The sequence below is a fragment of the Euwallacea fornicatus genome, chromosome 5 (genome assembly GCF_040115645.1).
Source record: "Euwallacea fornicatus isolate EFF26 chromosome 5, ASM4011564v1, whole genome shotgun sequence".
NCBI lineage: Eukaryota > Metazoa > Arthropoda > Insecta > Coleoptera > Curculionidae > Euwallacea > Euwallacea fornicatus.
In genome coordinates this window covers 6,269,520-6,282,114 of record NC_089545.1, presented here as the reverse complement: position 1 = coordinate 6,282,114, position 12,595 = coordinate 6,269,520, and the positions used below count along the sequence as shown (strand labels likewise).

Here is a 12,595-nt window from a genome sequence, read left to right as displayed (position 1 = left end):
TATTGGGTTTGCTAGGAATATATTGCCTAGATCCACAATTACCTCTAAAACCCAACATTTCATCAATCGTTGCAAATTCACTTAGAGTGTAGTATTTTTGGCAATTATTCACGAATTTCTCAAATACAGATCTTATCGGAGCTAATTTGTCAGTGGTTTTTCGAAGATCTCGAATTTCAAGATCATCAAATCGGATACATTTCATCAAGAACAGAAACCTTTGTTTTGACATTGCGAGCCAAAATATTTCCACTCCACATCCCTTCCGATCCCATACAGTGAGTCTCATGAGTATTCATACCTTATTGATTCCAGATTTAAAAATAAAAATACTTTTTTATAAGTAATTTTCAATAATTTTTTTTTTAGTAGAAATGTTTTATGGGCGTGTAAAAAGCCCAATTCCTATAAACTTTATTGAAGATAAACAGTATTATTAACAAAATATAATTTTAAGTATAATAAGTAACAAAATCAGGCCCACAAGAGTATTCGTACCTACTAAAACTATACTAAAAGATCAGTTTATTTTCTATTATTTAATATTTTGTTGGACCTCCCCGGGATTTTATAATACTTTTAAGTCAATTAGGCATACTACTAACTAATTTTTTCGTATATGTTGGTTCAATTTTATTCCAAATATCCAAAAGTTTTACTTTTAATGTTTTTTTGTTATCAATTTCGTAGTTTTTTAATCTTCTTTTCATTTCTGACCATAAATGTTCTATAGGATTAATATCGGGACTTTGGGGTGGTGTTGCCAAGGTATGTGGCGTATTATATAAGATCCATTCTTTCGCAATATGAGCCGTGTGTTTTGGATCATTATCTTGCTGGAAATAATAATTATGTTGAAACTCTAATTTTGTAGCACTTGATGCCAAGTGATTCCGTAAAATATTTAGGTAATATGTTTTGTCCATGATTCCTTCAATAAAAACCAAATCACCAACACCATTTGCGGACATACAACCCCACACCATGACGAAACCACCTCCATGCTTTACGGTTCCTTTTAAATTTTTTAATTCGTACTCTGAATTTGATTTTCTCCACGCCATTGTTCGTCCATCTGAAATGAACAAATTGAATTTACTTTCGTCAGTGAAAATTACTTATTCCCAAAAATTAATATCCTTGTCGACATATTTTTTTGCAAATTCTAAACGTTTCATTCGATTCCTTTTATTAATAAATGGCTTCTTTCTGGCAACTTGGCAACATTGTAGTCGTTCCTTCTCAAAATTCTTCTACACGTTTCTGCTGATACTTGTTTTTTGAAGTATTTTAACACGAATACTGCTAACTTGGGTCCACTAATTTGTGGATTCTTCTTTATTTCCTTAATAACTGCTTTTTCCTCGTAAGGAGTAAGTTTCTTCGGGCCTCCTTCACGTTGTTTATTGCAAATATCTCCACTTGACTTAATGTTTTTTATAACATATTGTACCGTAGATTTACTTCTTCCCACTAAATTTGCAATTTCTAAATAACTTTTACTTTCAGTGTGCCATTTAAGAATTAACTTCCTATCACTTAATGAAACTTCACTACTTTTTCTCCCCATTTTCACTAGTATCTCCTAAAGACTAACAAATCGATATGTCTATATTGATAATCGTTCGTATTATGCCGCAAACAAGTTAAGACAGGCTAAATTTCTTATCATCTTGATTTAACCCATAACAAACAGTTGCAGTACGAATACTCTTGTGAGCCTCATTTTATTCTTATTTCCTTAAAATAACGTTTTCGCCATATAAACATTTGAATTTGCAAGAAAGCACATATGAATTTAAAAGCCCTTTAAGTGGAAAGTAGGTTTGTGATGGTACCAGTTTCAAATCGTTCATTGTAAATTAATAACAGTAATTTAAAATAGAGAAGCAATAGAGTACGAATACTCATGAGACTAACTGTAGGTCTTCTAAATTAAATCGACTACTTTTCAAACACCCTGCCATGTATAAAAGTCCAAGAAAAGCTCTAATTTCTGTTTTGTCCGTAGAACGCGCCGATCTTTCCCTTGAAAATTTTGCTGATACAGATTGAATGAATTTGTTCGTTTCATTCACAATAATTTGTAATACGTCGTCAGGAAAAAATAGTTCTCAACATTGGATTGGAGTGTTTTAGCTAACTTAGCTGATTGTTTTACCCCAGAAAGATGAAGAACTTTATTCTCAGATCGGGTACGTAGAGTTCTTGACGGCACGCATTTCTTCCAAACAGTTGTACCATCTTTGCCGATAAAGGACGGTTCTCTCGTATGCCTAGATATAGGTTCACCTTCTGCTTCGTCTTGACTTTGTTCGGTATCAGTATTTTTCTGCCTTGTCTCAATTACATCGTCTTCGTGGTCCGACTCACTATTATTACCTTCTTCTTGGTCCGTGTCATCTTCGGGATACCCTATTCCTTCTAGTATACGCAAAGCCTCTCCTGCTCCTTATCGTAGGATCGATATGACATATTAATACTCTAATTCTGAAATTAAATATCCGGCCACAAATTGTCTTAAATTTTCGTTTGAATTTCATTACAAATACCTTTGCACGTGTTGAAATTAATTACACAAAAAACTTCTTTGTTTTAAAAAGTTACACAAATGGTGGTGCCGGGTCTGTCAAACTTTAACAAGAATTTGTATTATTTTACAATACGGGCAACGCGCTCAACACTGCATCATTCGTCGCTTTGCGGAAATCTAGGAAGCTACCGATAAACTCGAATTAAATACTCAAATCGCAAAAAAAATACACACAAAAACAGAATTTCTCGGGTCTCATAGACCCTGCGCCACTAGTACAAGGTTAAAGAACTTCGCACCCGAATGTGACGAATTTTATATCAAACCACTTGAGCCCAAATACAATTTAGTAAAATAACGTGCATATATTCTAGGAACTTATTAATTGGGTTGAAATGAGTTAAGAAATCTCTATGAACATGAACCCGAAAAGGAACTCTAAGGTCTTTAGAGCCCTTTGAAGGTGCCCCATAACTGGTATATTCTGAATATCTCAGATGTTATTCAAGCTAAATGGTCAAAATATTGAACCCAAGGGTTACTTTTTGGTGGCTACGTACAACCCAATTCAGTACAATGCAATACAATCCACAAAGCAAATAATCTTTATTACTACAAAATTGTGTTAGGTTTATCAAACCTAACATTCATCAAAACATTTCTTTAAACTCCTAAAGTATTCTGGTATCTCCCCATTCCACACTGATAGCAACACACACGATGTTTTTCAACAATATCCAAATCCCTAATTTTAGTAATTACCACTTCAGTTAGTGGCATTCGCCTCTGGAGACCACGAGCCAGCTTGCTTAGTGGAATAACTGTTACCTCATTGTCTAAAACAAACATATTCACTTCAACCCGGTAAGGTATCATCATTACCACATCATCAGTTGACTGAGAACGCTCCTGTGCCTTCTCAATAGCCAATTCGTCCATTTGCCAGCAGAAATATTTAAGGCTGTCCTTTAGGGCAATTATGCCATTGAATACTTCAGAGTTTTCTAGTGCTATATGGATGATTGAGTTAAAACAGGATGATCTGTTTAATGAAATGGTGAGATGGGTGATGTTGGACAAGTTTGCTAGTTGAAGCTTAAAGTTGCATAGGGTGGCTGACACTGTTGTTGATAATTTTAGCAAAATCAATTCTTTCAGATTTGGCAATGTGCTTAGATTGTCCAAAATGTCATACTCAAATGTAAAACCCACATTATTAATTTGCAGTTTTGTCAGAGCTTGTAGTTGGTTTATTGAACAATACTTAAACAAGGCAGTAAAAAAGGTGCGCTGCAGCCCCATGTTAAGGCACAAGGATTTCAGTGACTGCACACTTATGAGATCATCTGTGATGCTTTTACCTCTTATAAACATAAATAATTTTAGATGGGTTAGCTTTTTTAAGTGTGGCAAGAAATGCACATTTCTCAGTATCTCATGTGTGATCGTAAGGTCTAAATGATTAAGTTCCTGAAAGGCACTAAAAAAGTTCAAGTCTGTCTGGCCACCATACACTTCTGCTGTTAATTCTTTTAAATTTTTTGAAGTAATTTCAGCTAATATCTTCAGATGTTCTATATGACATCTATACAACCCAATCTCCTTTATCAAAGGAATTTTGGGAAAAAGCTCTTGGAAACTATCCAGAGGTAAGTTGAAGGTGTCTATTATTTCTAAGTGTTCAAACTTTAATCCGAAAACATCCACTGCGCGAAAGACATGTTTTGCACAACTGTAAACTGAAATATTCTTCCAAATGGAATCTGTCTTCACGATCCAGTACCACGTCTTGCACACTTGTGAGCAGTTCCACAAATCCCTAAAGTTGAAGTACTTGAAGACATTTATTAAAGTGTTGAAGGCGAAGGATTCGTCTGTGGCCAATCGCTGACCTAAAGTGCACTCCATGGTGGGGTTTCAGGTTTCTTAACTTCGCCCGATATTGACCTATATACTGGAAGTGACTGGTATTCAGGTAGATTTGACGCATATTTTGGTTTTTTAGTGGCCATATCAAGGATACTTTTTTTTGCACGTTATATCGCAATGGGCCCATTTTGTATGCTTATGTTTACAAATTACTATTAATTGGTAGTGACAGCTTTTTTTTATTCGTTTTCCCTTTCGACTGTCAACAACATGAATATGTATGTTTTACACGAAAATCAAGAATTGGCAACATTGTATAGATATGTTTATGTGATGATTCCAACGGAGGACCCCTGTACTCACTTCATATCGAATTCAAATAGGTATAATTCAATGTACATTATGTACAGTGTCACAACAATTTTGAAGTATGGATATATCAAATTCTAAACTCATGTTTCCTGTACATTGAAAGAAATGCAGATGAAATAAAACAAAATGGCGAGAGTTCTCACTGCATGTAATGTTGCCAATGGCCTTATTCAAGTATTTCACTTTTAATTGAAGATTTATCTTAAACATAAATAAACAAAAAAATTGTTATTAATACCATAATTAATTATATATATATTATATATTTTTTCCTTTTAAGGCCCTGCTGTAACCTGATTAAATCAACATAATAATGAATAAAGAACAAGACTACATAGTAAAAAAGACCCTGCACGCAGGAACGGCCCCAATATCATGCAATGACAGCACCAAAGTAATCACTCTCAGAAAGAAACTCGACATTCCTAAATCCAAAACCTTCACAGATATACTTCCATTTTATCACAAAACTAAGTGATGGCACCATCATAGATGATTCCCGAAAAATGGGCATAGGCGACCCTATACACATCATCCTAGGTAAGAAATTTAAACTTGAGGTTTGGGAGGCAATCCTGCAAAAAATGGCCTTGCATGAAGTGTCTCAGTTCACCGTGAATAAAAGCGTGAGTTAGTAGTAGTAAATGGACGGCATTTGACTTGCCAGAGACTTTTGCAGTTGGTTCTGGAATACCCATTTGTGTCCAAAACCTTTCGAGAGCTGCATAAGTCTCCAGAGGAGCGAAAACACACCCACATGTGTGCCATGACATTGCAGAGCGAAGGTGTTGGATATGATGATTTGAATAGCTTATTGAGGGATCCACAAGACCTGCTATTTATCATGGGTATTAAATAAGAATTTTAGGATTTGCACTGTATTAAAGTGCATATAGAAATTGTTAAGGTGGAGCAACCTCACGAGTATGAGAAAGATTCTTGGCAAATGAATGAAAGTGAACAAGTGGAGATGATTCCTAAATTAAGGTCTCAGGGCAATGAAGAGTATGGAAAGAAAAACTATGTGAAAGCTGCAGAACTGTATGCCAAAGCTATAGGAATGTTGGAGCAGCTCATGTTGAAGTATGAAACATGCATTGAATAGTTTCATTTGGAGATTTCTTTGATTTTACAGAGAAAAACCCCATGATACTGAATGGACCAAATTCAATGAGCAAAAATTACCAATTTTGCTAAATTATGCCCAATGCAAATTAAACATTGAAGACTTCTATGCTGTCATCACACACTGCAGTGATGTCCTTAAATATGACTCAAGTCTGCCTTGCAATCTGTTAATTTATTTACAGCCAATTTATGGTAAATATTTCAGACAATGTCAAGGCATACTTCCGTAGGGCTAAAGCCCATATTGGGGCGTGGAACCCCAAGGAAGCTAAAGAAGATTTAGAAAAAGTAATGGACTTGGATAAATCCTTGACTCCACTAGTTAAGAAGGAACTTTTGAGACTTGAAGATTTACAGAAAGTCAAGGACTTTCAAGACAGGGCAAAGCTAAAAAATTTATTTGCTTAATTCAGAGCTTACTTGTATTGTGATATTGTTTCTTTGTGCAATTATTGTGTTATAGGTAGAATTTTATGTTCTGTGGGTTTTTAATTTAGCAATGTATAGTTTTTTAAATTAATAAATTAAAGCTTAGCACATGTAAAATCCTCATTACTTACCTAACTTATTGTCCCAATGTGAGCCCCTTTACCATCAGGTTAAATCCACAGAGAAGACTAAGCAAAGATAAATTTTCCTCATACACATAAGACTGAAACGCTGATATACCTAATAAAGTCGTTGCTATTCCTAACTAGTTTTATTTAATAAGTACTATAAACAACATAATGTATACATATAAAATTTAACAAAAATCATCGTTTTTTCAATAAAAAGAAGTTCTTTTAGAGGACTGACAGTGTACATTATTAATACTTTTCTTTAAGCATTACATAACTTGACAAAACCCATTAAGCAGTAGCTATTCGCCCTCTACTATAGCAACTACAACTGGATATCGATTCGCATAAATAAATTAATAATACTACATTCATGGACTGTGTAGCCCTTTAGATATTGCCCGGGCTTTATCCTATTCAAATAGATTACTTAATAACAACACAATGATTTTTCTCCAGTTTCTTCTTGGCAGAATGATGAACCATACCCAATGCATCATTGGGTGGCAAAAGTCCTTTGTAAAACTGGGCATTCTCCTGGAAATAAACCTCCCCTTCCCCCTCTTTCTTACCAAAAACCACTGCTCCTGGTTTCCTGGAAGAATCAATTATTTGTCTCTGTCAAAATGCACGCCAAACTTGACACGTTAAAGCGAATAATTTGGACTATAAGCCTTTTATTCACTTTAAGCCTACTTGTAGAGCTCTATGTTCTATTTACTCAGCTTTCTGATGAGCAAAATTTAATGCGCCAAACAGACACTGGCTTAAAACTGATGTATTCTTTACCGTTTATAGTCTATACTATTAGTGTTATATTCAACCGTACAGAAGTAATTTTCGCGTATTTGCTCCTGTGCCTGCACTGTGCAGTATTTGATTTTATCTTCATCATACTAATAACGTGCGGAAAATTAAAACTCAAAGACTTAAAGACCGCCTTCCTGGTCTTCGAGACAGTTCAGCTCGTGCTAGCAGTGCTCACCTTCGTGGGAAGCCTGCGGATTTATGTTACAATCAAGAGAGAGAGAGCCCGCATGGAGGAAGACGTTTTGAGCAAATATGCATTTACCAGATTTAATGTGCTCACTGAGGGAGAGGAATCGAACTCACCTTAAATAAACATCAGTTATGAGTTGGTGCTTCATGAAATTCCCATGCAAATGCGTTAAATCGTCCAAATCTTCCCAAAGACCAAATTGAGTCACAGTATCCCAGTTTGGGTTTAGTTTTAAAATACTATAAAGATCCTTCTCGGATGAGGATTTTATGGGGTTTGTCAACTGCTTCTCTAGCTGTCTCTCTAGTACACCCAATCTTTCACTACAGAGTTTGTGCTGCAAATAACATCAATCAAATTTCCTGTGAAGCAAACAAAACTGATCATAACTGTTACCAATTCCTTCTGGCAGCCATCCTCAATTAACAATAATGCCAGCACTAAGTCTCGCTCCCCTTGCAGGAACAACAAACATCTCTGCAAAGGAGGCACTTTTTCATCGCTTTGAACTACATGATCATTATTCCTGCTTAAAACTTTATTAAGCGAGGAGTTTCTCAATGAAAAGGCGTCCGCAGATGCCAGTTTATTCATCAGGGGCGTTAAATAACCACTGGGAGATTTGAATCTTTGAGGCTCACTAGCGTTATGAGGTTTAATGGGCAGTACTAAGTGCCCCCTTTTTTCGGCCATATTTGTCTTCTCCTTACACAACACCTCGCTTACAAGATACTGACTTAGATCAACCTTGTTGTTATTCTTGGTCCATGGAGATAGTGGGTCATTAACACTGTTTCGCCGTTTTAATTTAATACTGCGGTTAAAATACTGGAGAGTGTCCAAGCTTTGGTCTAATTTAATGGAAGAAGAATCTAAAATGCAAAACCCTTCAATCTTTCCAGTTGAAATAGTTACTAAGTTCTAAAATACCTGGTGGATCTATAAATGTCTTTTTCTCGCTCATTGGAGTGGAAGCCAAAGATAAGTTGCCTGTATATGCTGGAGTTGCCCTCAAATGATCAGCAGAATCGGTACAACAACTCTTTAAAATCAAAGAATTTGGCCTTGCCCTCCTCTTTTCTCTTTTACTATCCAGAATATTGACTGATGTAGATGCCTTATTAGGCTCTAATGTGCTATGGCCTCCTTTGATCAGAGTATTCCCATCTTTTCGATAATTTACCAAGGATGCAGAACATGTTAAAGCCTGCAACTCTTTAACAGGAATAAAAACCTGCACTAATTTTACTCCTGGGGGGAGGTCAGAGTATTGGTCTGAGATTTCTGCAGGATTGCTTATCCGATATGGATCAGAAATGGCAATTGTTTTGGTTGTTTGTATAGAGAGCTGAGATAGGATGATTCTACAATAATTTTAAAACCACTTCAAGTAATAACTCTTTATGCTACAACAAACTTGTTGTGATATAAGAGAGTTCCTCCAAGTACATTTGGCACACATTTGCAATCATCTAGAAATGCTTTTGAAGATTTAAGTATATCGGTATCAGTCTGGAAATTACACATTACCCACATCAAGTAAATACTTGACAAAGCTCACCTTAGATAAATCCCATAAGGGCATATTACTGAAAATACTGCCTCCCAAATAGAGAAGTTTTAAATAAGTGTCGAATATGTGATAGAGTTTGGCCCTTAGGTTTTCCCCTTCAAATGACAACCCCAGAGCCACAAAATGTTGATGGAAAAAATTCACCAAAGAGTATAGCAGATCGGCTCTGTGCTCTAACACCCAATCTGGTATATTCCTATCAGTGCCTACTACCTAGAACTCACTTATGACACAATTAATTCACATTATCATATTAGGGAATTTACCAAAATGTATCTTCCATTCTCAATTAGACAAAACTTCCCTGTTTGTAGACAGACAATTTTTGGCATTGAAAATAAGCCTCGGAGGCATAGCACTGTGCCTATAAGCTGTCCACATAAAGCAGTCTTTTGATGATCGGACACCCAAGTTGGGTAGAAGTAGAGAATGGCTGAGTTTGGATCATCTTCTTCATGTTTCAATAGTTCAATGTCGTATAGGAAGATTATTGTTGTTTGTCTTCAAAAATGTAATGTTATTCAATTTACATTAGATTATTTCTGGCAATTGTTGTTCTAAATATTTCCTGCATCCATTTGAGTCGATGAATACTTTACGAGGTTTCTATTGACTTTGGTGAGATTTTACTTACTTGGTCATTATAACTGCTTTTTCTCTAAGGACTTATATAGGCTTACATTTCGTACTTTGCGATATAAAGAAGCAAACACCATTCAAAATTGTTTAAATAAAAGACAAAAACATAAACTTAGAAAACATTAGTTGGACATAACCTCAATTTGAATTATAATTTAATGACAACACTTATGACCTACTGCTTGCAAAAACTGGCAATAGGGCATAAAGTGCCGAATTTTCAGAATTTTAATTCATTTTTTTTTGACGTTCCAGAAATTTCAATATTAATTTGATGACTAATTACACTCATATAAATAAATAAAAAAAGATTAAAACGCTAATATATTTCCTGTCTTACATTGGTTTCTCTTATACTAAATTGACAAGTTGGAACCTTTGATGCTGCTTCTCAGGCAACACATTGAAATATTTCTTGTAAAACTCCACCCCTTTTCTGTGCCCATGGCACCTCTGCACCCAAGTATGGTCCCAGTTGGGATCAGTTTTTTCGCATGTAATCACCACTTTCCCCGGTATTATAGCAAATAAAGTACCATTACGCCCAAGTCCAACCTATAAAAAACTTCTTAACTCGCATCTAACTCTCCAGCACTTAAACTAACCACCATACATTTAATCCTGGATGAAACCGTAAATGTCTCTGGGTTGCCAGTAGAGTGCCTGCAGTTACAGTACATCCATCTTGTACTTTCCAGCCTCGATGCTTAGGCTTGACTTTGGGATGAGTGTTTCGTGTAGAACCGCTTTGTTTCTTACTAGCATTTCTAGTAATATTCACTGAAGCATAACTTTACTTAAGGATTGGGGCTTATTGATTAGTGAAAGGTCTTACTGATTTGACATTTTGAGACTTACCTAACAGAGATTTCGTATTCTGGAGTATATTTTGCGGAATATTTAGGAGATTATTCATGTTTAAATTTATTAATATTTAATTAAAAATGGTTTTTATTTTCAACAATAACGGACGAGAAAGTGAGGTTAAGTTGGATGTGACAACATATTTCATTCCTTAGATCAAAATGAACTAAAAATGTGGCAACGTAGATTGTAGGGTTATTTTCTTATATATTTCTAATATATTTAAATTCACATTATAACACCATGAATAATTAAAAACGAAATTTATCGTTTATTTACTTCAACAATTTGATTCAATTATAATAAATAAATAACATTGAACATCCACCAAATAATCACATACAATAGATCAGTCAGAACTTCCCTCAAAAAACTTTCACTTAATCAAAAAAGATTAACTTAACAACTGTCTCTATCTAATTTAAAAACTCTTCAAGTTGCTTTAACAATGTTCTGGCAAGCAGTTCGTATATCTGGGAAACTAAACTTGAACCCTAACTCCTGAGTTCTGGTAGGAAGCACTTTTTGTCCTGTGGTGACCATTTTTGCCCTTTCTGAGCCCAATATTAAGTTGAATATTATCGAAGGGATTGGCAAGAAGGCTGGTCTTTTCAGAGCTTTAGCAAATGCCTGTAATGTAAAATGTATTCATTTAAAGGAGTTTTATAGATGTAAACTCACATCAGAAAATTGTTTATTAGTACAAGTTTCTGGTGCCACTCCATTTATGACACCCTCAACTTTATTATTTTGTATACTAAATATTAATAAATCAACTAAATCTTTAATGTGAATCCAAGGTAGATATTGTGAACCATTCCCTATAGGCCCTCCAAGACCTAAGAAAAAGGGGAGATATAATTGCTTTATCATCCCACCATTTCTACCTAAAATTATTTGTGAAAATAACCAATAAAACATTTCAATAAAGGCAATAATAAACCTAAAACCACTCCACTGCGAATGGACACAACACGGCATTGTTTTTTTAGCTCAGCAGATTCCAATATTGTAGCCTTCTCCCATTCAAGCACCAACTTGGAGAAAAAATCAAATGCCTCCACTTTACTGCACTCATTATACTCAACTTTAGGATTAGGCTTATAAATCCCCACTCCTAAATCTCTTAAATATAATCATCAACTCTAGGTAAAACCAAACTCTTACCTGACATACTGACAAAGGCTTTGGGCTTAACTACAGCCTTATCAATAGCTTTGGCTAGAGAGGTTGTGGTATTTATCCTTGAATTGAAGATATTTTGCTTGAAGCCAGCGGTCCAGCGCTGTTTAAAATCCATCACATTTTGGCCTGAAAGCTGATGGATAATGTGAGTCGTTTAATGGAAGGATTAGTACCAGCTAAATTAATGACTGCAACAGTGTCCTGTGGAAGCCCCTTTGAACTTAGATCATGCCAGGATATGTTGTGAGGACCGGGCATTCTTGATACAATTTTGACTCCATAGTTTAAATTTGTTAGGGCTTTTGTGAGGTGGCTGCCTATGAATCCTGTCCCGCCACCTTAAAAAGAACGCTGTAGTTCAAAAGTTTACTGTTTTTTTTAGGTAATTTTTATATTTACTAACACTTACCTACTAGGACGGTTCCAGACATATTTCATGAACTAATTAAAGATTTTTTGTTACTTCTAAAAGTGTTATTTAATAATAAATAATTCCAAGAATGTGAGAAATTTCGAAAAAAAAAACAATTTTTGATGGTTAGCCGTACGTGAAACGTCAAATTTAATCGGCCTAATTAAAAGGAGCGATAACCGCCCACGTGATGTGGAGGCGACCAATAGCGTGAGCACACGATGCATGCCACGTTGATGTCATTCACGGTCAAGATTGTTTTGTACACTCGAGGGTTTAAAGGGAATAAATCATATATGCATTGTTTGTGCTAGAGAGGGACCACATATATAGTTCAATTTTGTTTGGGTGCATATTTTCCTAAGTGGATTATATACCTATCCTTGTTTATGATGCAGGACTGCAGTCTCACTCTCGTATTACTGAGCTCTTCATTGTCTTGAAACGATTGTGCTACCTT

The 12,595-nt window shown here is 35.4% G+C and overlaps 4 protein-coding genes across 8 annotated transcripts; 1 reads left to right on the top strand and 3 right to left on the bottom strand.

The window, feature by feature from the left end:
* The first annotated feature begins 4,793 nt into the window (after nucleotides 1-4,793).
* LOC136339176 (AH receptor-interacting protein) lies at nucleotides 4,794-6,448 on the top strand. 3 transcript variants are annotated; one of them, XM_066282197.1, is made up of 7 exons: nucleotides 4,794-4,922; nucleotides 5,055-5,168; nucleotides 5,221-5,400; nucleotides 5,454-5,622; nucleotides 5,671-5,857; nucleotides 5,910-6,052; nucleotides 6,108-6,448. In XM_066282197.1, the coding sequence occupies exons 2-7, from the start codon at nucleotides 5,088-5,090 to the stop codon at nucleotides 6,308-6,310; spliced, it is 963 nt and encodes a 320-aa protein (XP_066138294.1). In that variant the 5' UTR covers nucleotides 4,794-4,922; nucleotides 5,055-5,087; the 3' UTR covers nucleotides 6,311-6,448. The 3 variants fall into 3 exon arrangements, with proteins under 3 accessions (XP_066138294.1, XP_066138293.1, XP_066138292.1); XM_066282196.1 differs by having other exon boundaries at nucleotides 4,806-4,948; XM_066282195.1 differs by having other exon boundaries at nucleotides 4,885-5,001.
* Nucleotides 6,449-6,587: 139 nt separating this feature from the next.
* On the bottom strand, nucleotides 6,588-9,822 carry HPS4 (Hermansky-Pudlak syndrome 4 protein). 2 transcript variants are annotated; one of them, XM_066282183.1, is made up of 8 exons: nucleotides 9,670-9,822; nucleotides 9,302-9,536; nucleotides 9,024-9,248; nucleotides 8,880-8,974; nucleotides 8,378-8,826; nucleotides 7,859-8,313; nucleotides 7,576-7,799; nucleotides 6,588-7,057 (listed from the first exon to the last, which is right to left on the bottom strand). In XM_066282183.1, the coding sequence occupies exons 1-8, from the start codon at nucleotides 9,675-9,677 to the stop codon at nucleotides 6,889-6,891; spliced, it is 1,860 nt and encodes a 619-aa protein (XP_066138280.1). In that variant the 5' UTR covers nucleotides 9,678-9,822; the 3' UTR covers nucleotides 6,588-6,888. The 2 variants fall into 2 exon arrangements, with proteins under 2 accessions (XP_066138280.1, XP_066138279.1); XM_066282182.1 differs by having other exon boundaries at nucleotides 7,859-8,334; nucleotides 8,393-8,826.
* A 158-nt stretch (nucleotides 9,823-9,980) lies between these two features.
* Nucleotides 9,981-10,678, bottom strand: mRpL27 (mitochondrial ribosomal protein L27). Its single transcript, XM_066282201.1, has 3 exons — nucleotides 10,533-10,678; nucleotides 10,288-10,454; nucleotides 9,981-10,229 (listed from the first exon to the last, which is right to left on the bottom strand). Exons 1-3 carry the CDS (start codon nucleotides 10,588-10,590, stop codon nucleotides 10,026-10,028), a joined length of 429 nt encoding a protein of 142 aa, XP_066138298.1. The 5' UTR covers nucleotides 10,591-10,678; the 3' UTR covers nucleotides 9,981-10,025.
* A 108-nt stretch (nucleotides 10,679-10,786) lies between these two features.
* Nucleotides 10,787-12,291, bottom strand: LOC136339177 (epimerase family protein SDR39U1). 2 transcript variants are annotated; one of them, XM_066282198.1, is made up of 6 exons: nucleotides 12,133-12,291; nucleotides 11,897-12,061; nucleotides 11,706-11,849; nucleotides 11,482-11,655; nucleotides 11,220-11,425; nucleotides 10,787-11,168 (listed from the first exon to the last, which is right to left on the bottom strand). In XM_066282198.1, exons 1-6 carry the CDS (start codon nucleotides 12,152-12,154, stop codon nucleotides 10,971-10,973), a joined length of 909 nt encoding a protein of 302 aa, XP_066138295.1. In that variant the 5' UTR covers nucleotides 12,155-12,291; the 3' UTR covers nucleotides 10,787-10,970. The 2 variants fall into 2 exon arrangements, with proteins under 2 accessions (XP_066138295.1, XP_066138297.1); XM_066282200.1 differs by having other exon boundaries at nucleotides 11,897-12,074; nucleotides 12,133-12,278.
* Between the last annotated feature and the right edge of the window lie 304 nt (nucleotides 12,292-12,595).

Excerpts from the sequence above, each read along its gene's own strand:
- LOC136339176 (XM_066282197.1), top strand. The coding sequence starts at position 5,088 with ATGAATAAAGAACAAGACTACATAGTAAAAAAGACCCTGCACGCAGGA. Across the intron at positions 5,401-5,453 it reads AGTTCACCGTGAATAAAAGC|TTGGTTCTGGAATACCCATT; the intron begins GTGAGTTAGTAG and ends AGACTTTTGCAG. Across the intron at positions 5,623-5,670 it reads AGACCTGCTATTTATCATGG|AAATTGTTAAGGTGGAGCAA; the intron begins GTATTAAATAAG and ends AAGTGCATATAG.
- HPS4 (XM_066282182.1), bottom strand. Across the intron at positions 8,975-9,023 it reads CCTTATGGGATTTATCTAAG|ACTGATACCGATATACTTAA; the intron begins GTGAGCTTTGTC and ends TGTAATTTCCAG. Across the intron at positions 7,800-7,858 it reads ATGGCTGCCAGAAGGAATTG|CACAAACTCTGTAGTGAAAG; the intron begins GTAACAGTTATG and ends TGTTATTTGCAG.
- mRpL27 (XM_066282201.1), bottom strand. The coding sequence starts at position 10,590 with ATGAATAATCTCCTAAATATTCCGCAAAATATACTCCAGAATACGAAA. Across the intron at positions 10,455-10,532 it reads GAATACGAAATCTCTGTTAG|TGAATATTACTAGAAATGCT; the intron begins GTAAGTCTCAAA and ends GTTATGCTTCAG. Across the intron at positions 10,230-10,287 it reads GGTTTCATCCAGGATTAAAT|GTTGGACTTGGGCGTAATGG; the intron begins GTATGGTGGTTA and ends AGTTTTTTATAG.
- LOC136339177 (XM_066282198.1), bottom strand. The coding sequence starts at position 12,154 with ATGTCTGGAACCGTCCTAGTAG. Across the intron at positions 12,062-12,132 it reads GTCTGGAACCGTCCTAGTAG|GTGGCGGGACAGGATTCATA; the intron begins GTAAGTGTTAGT and ends GTTCTTTTTAAG. Across the intron at positions 11,850-11,896 it reads TGCAGTCATTAATTTAGCTG|GCCAAAATGTGATGGATTTT; the intron begins GTACTAATCCTT and ends ATCAGCTTTCAG.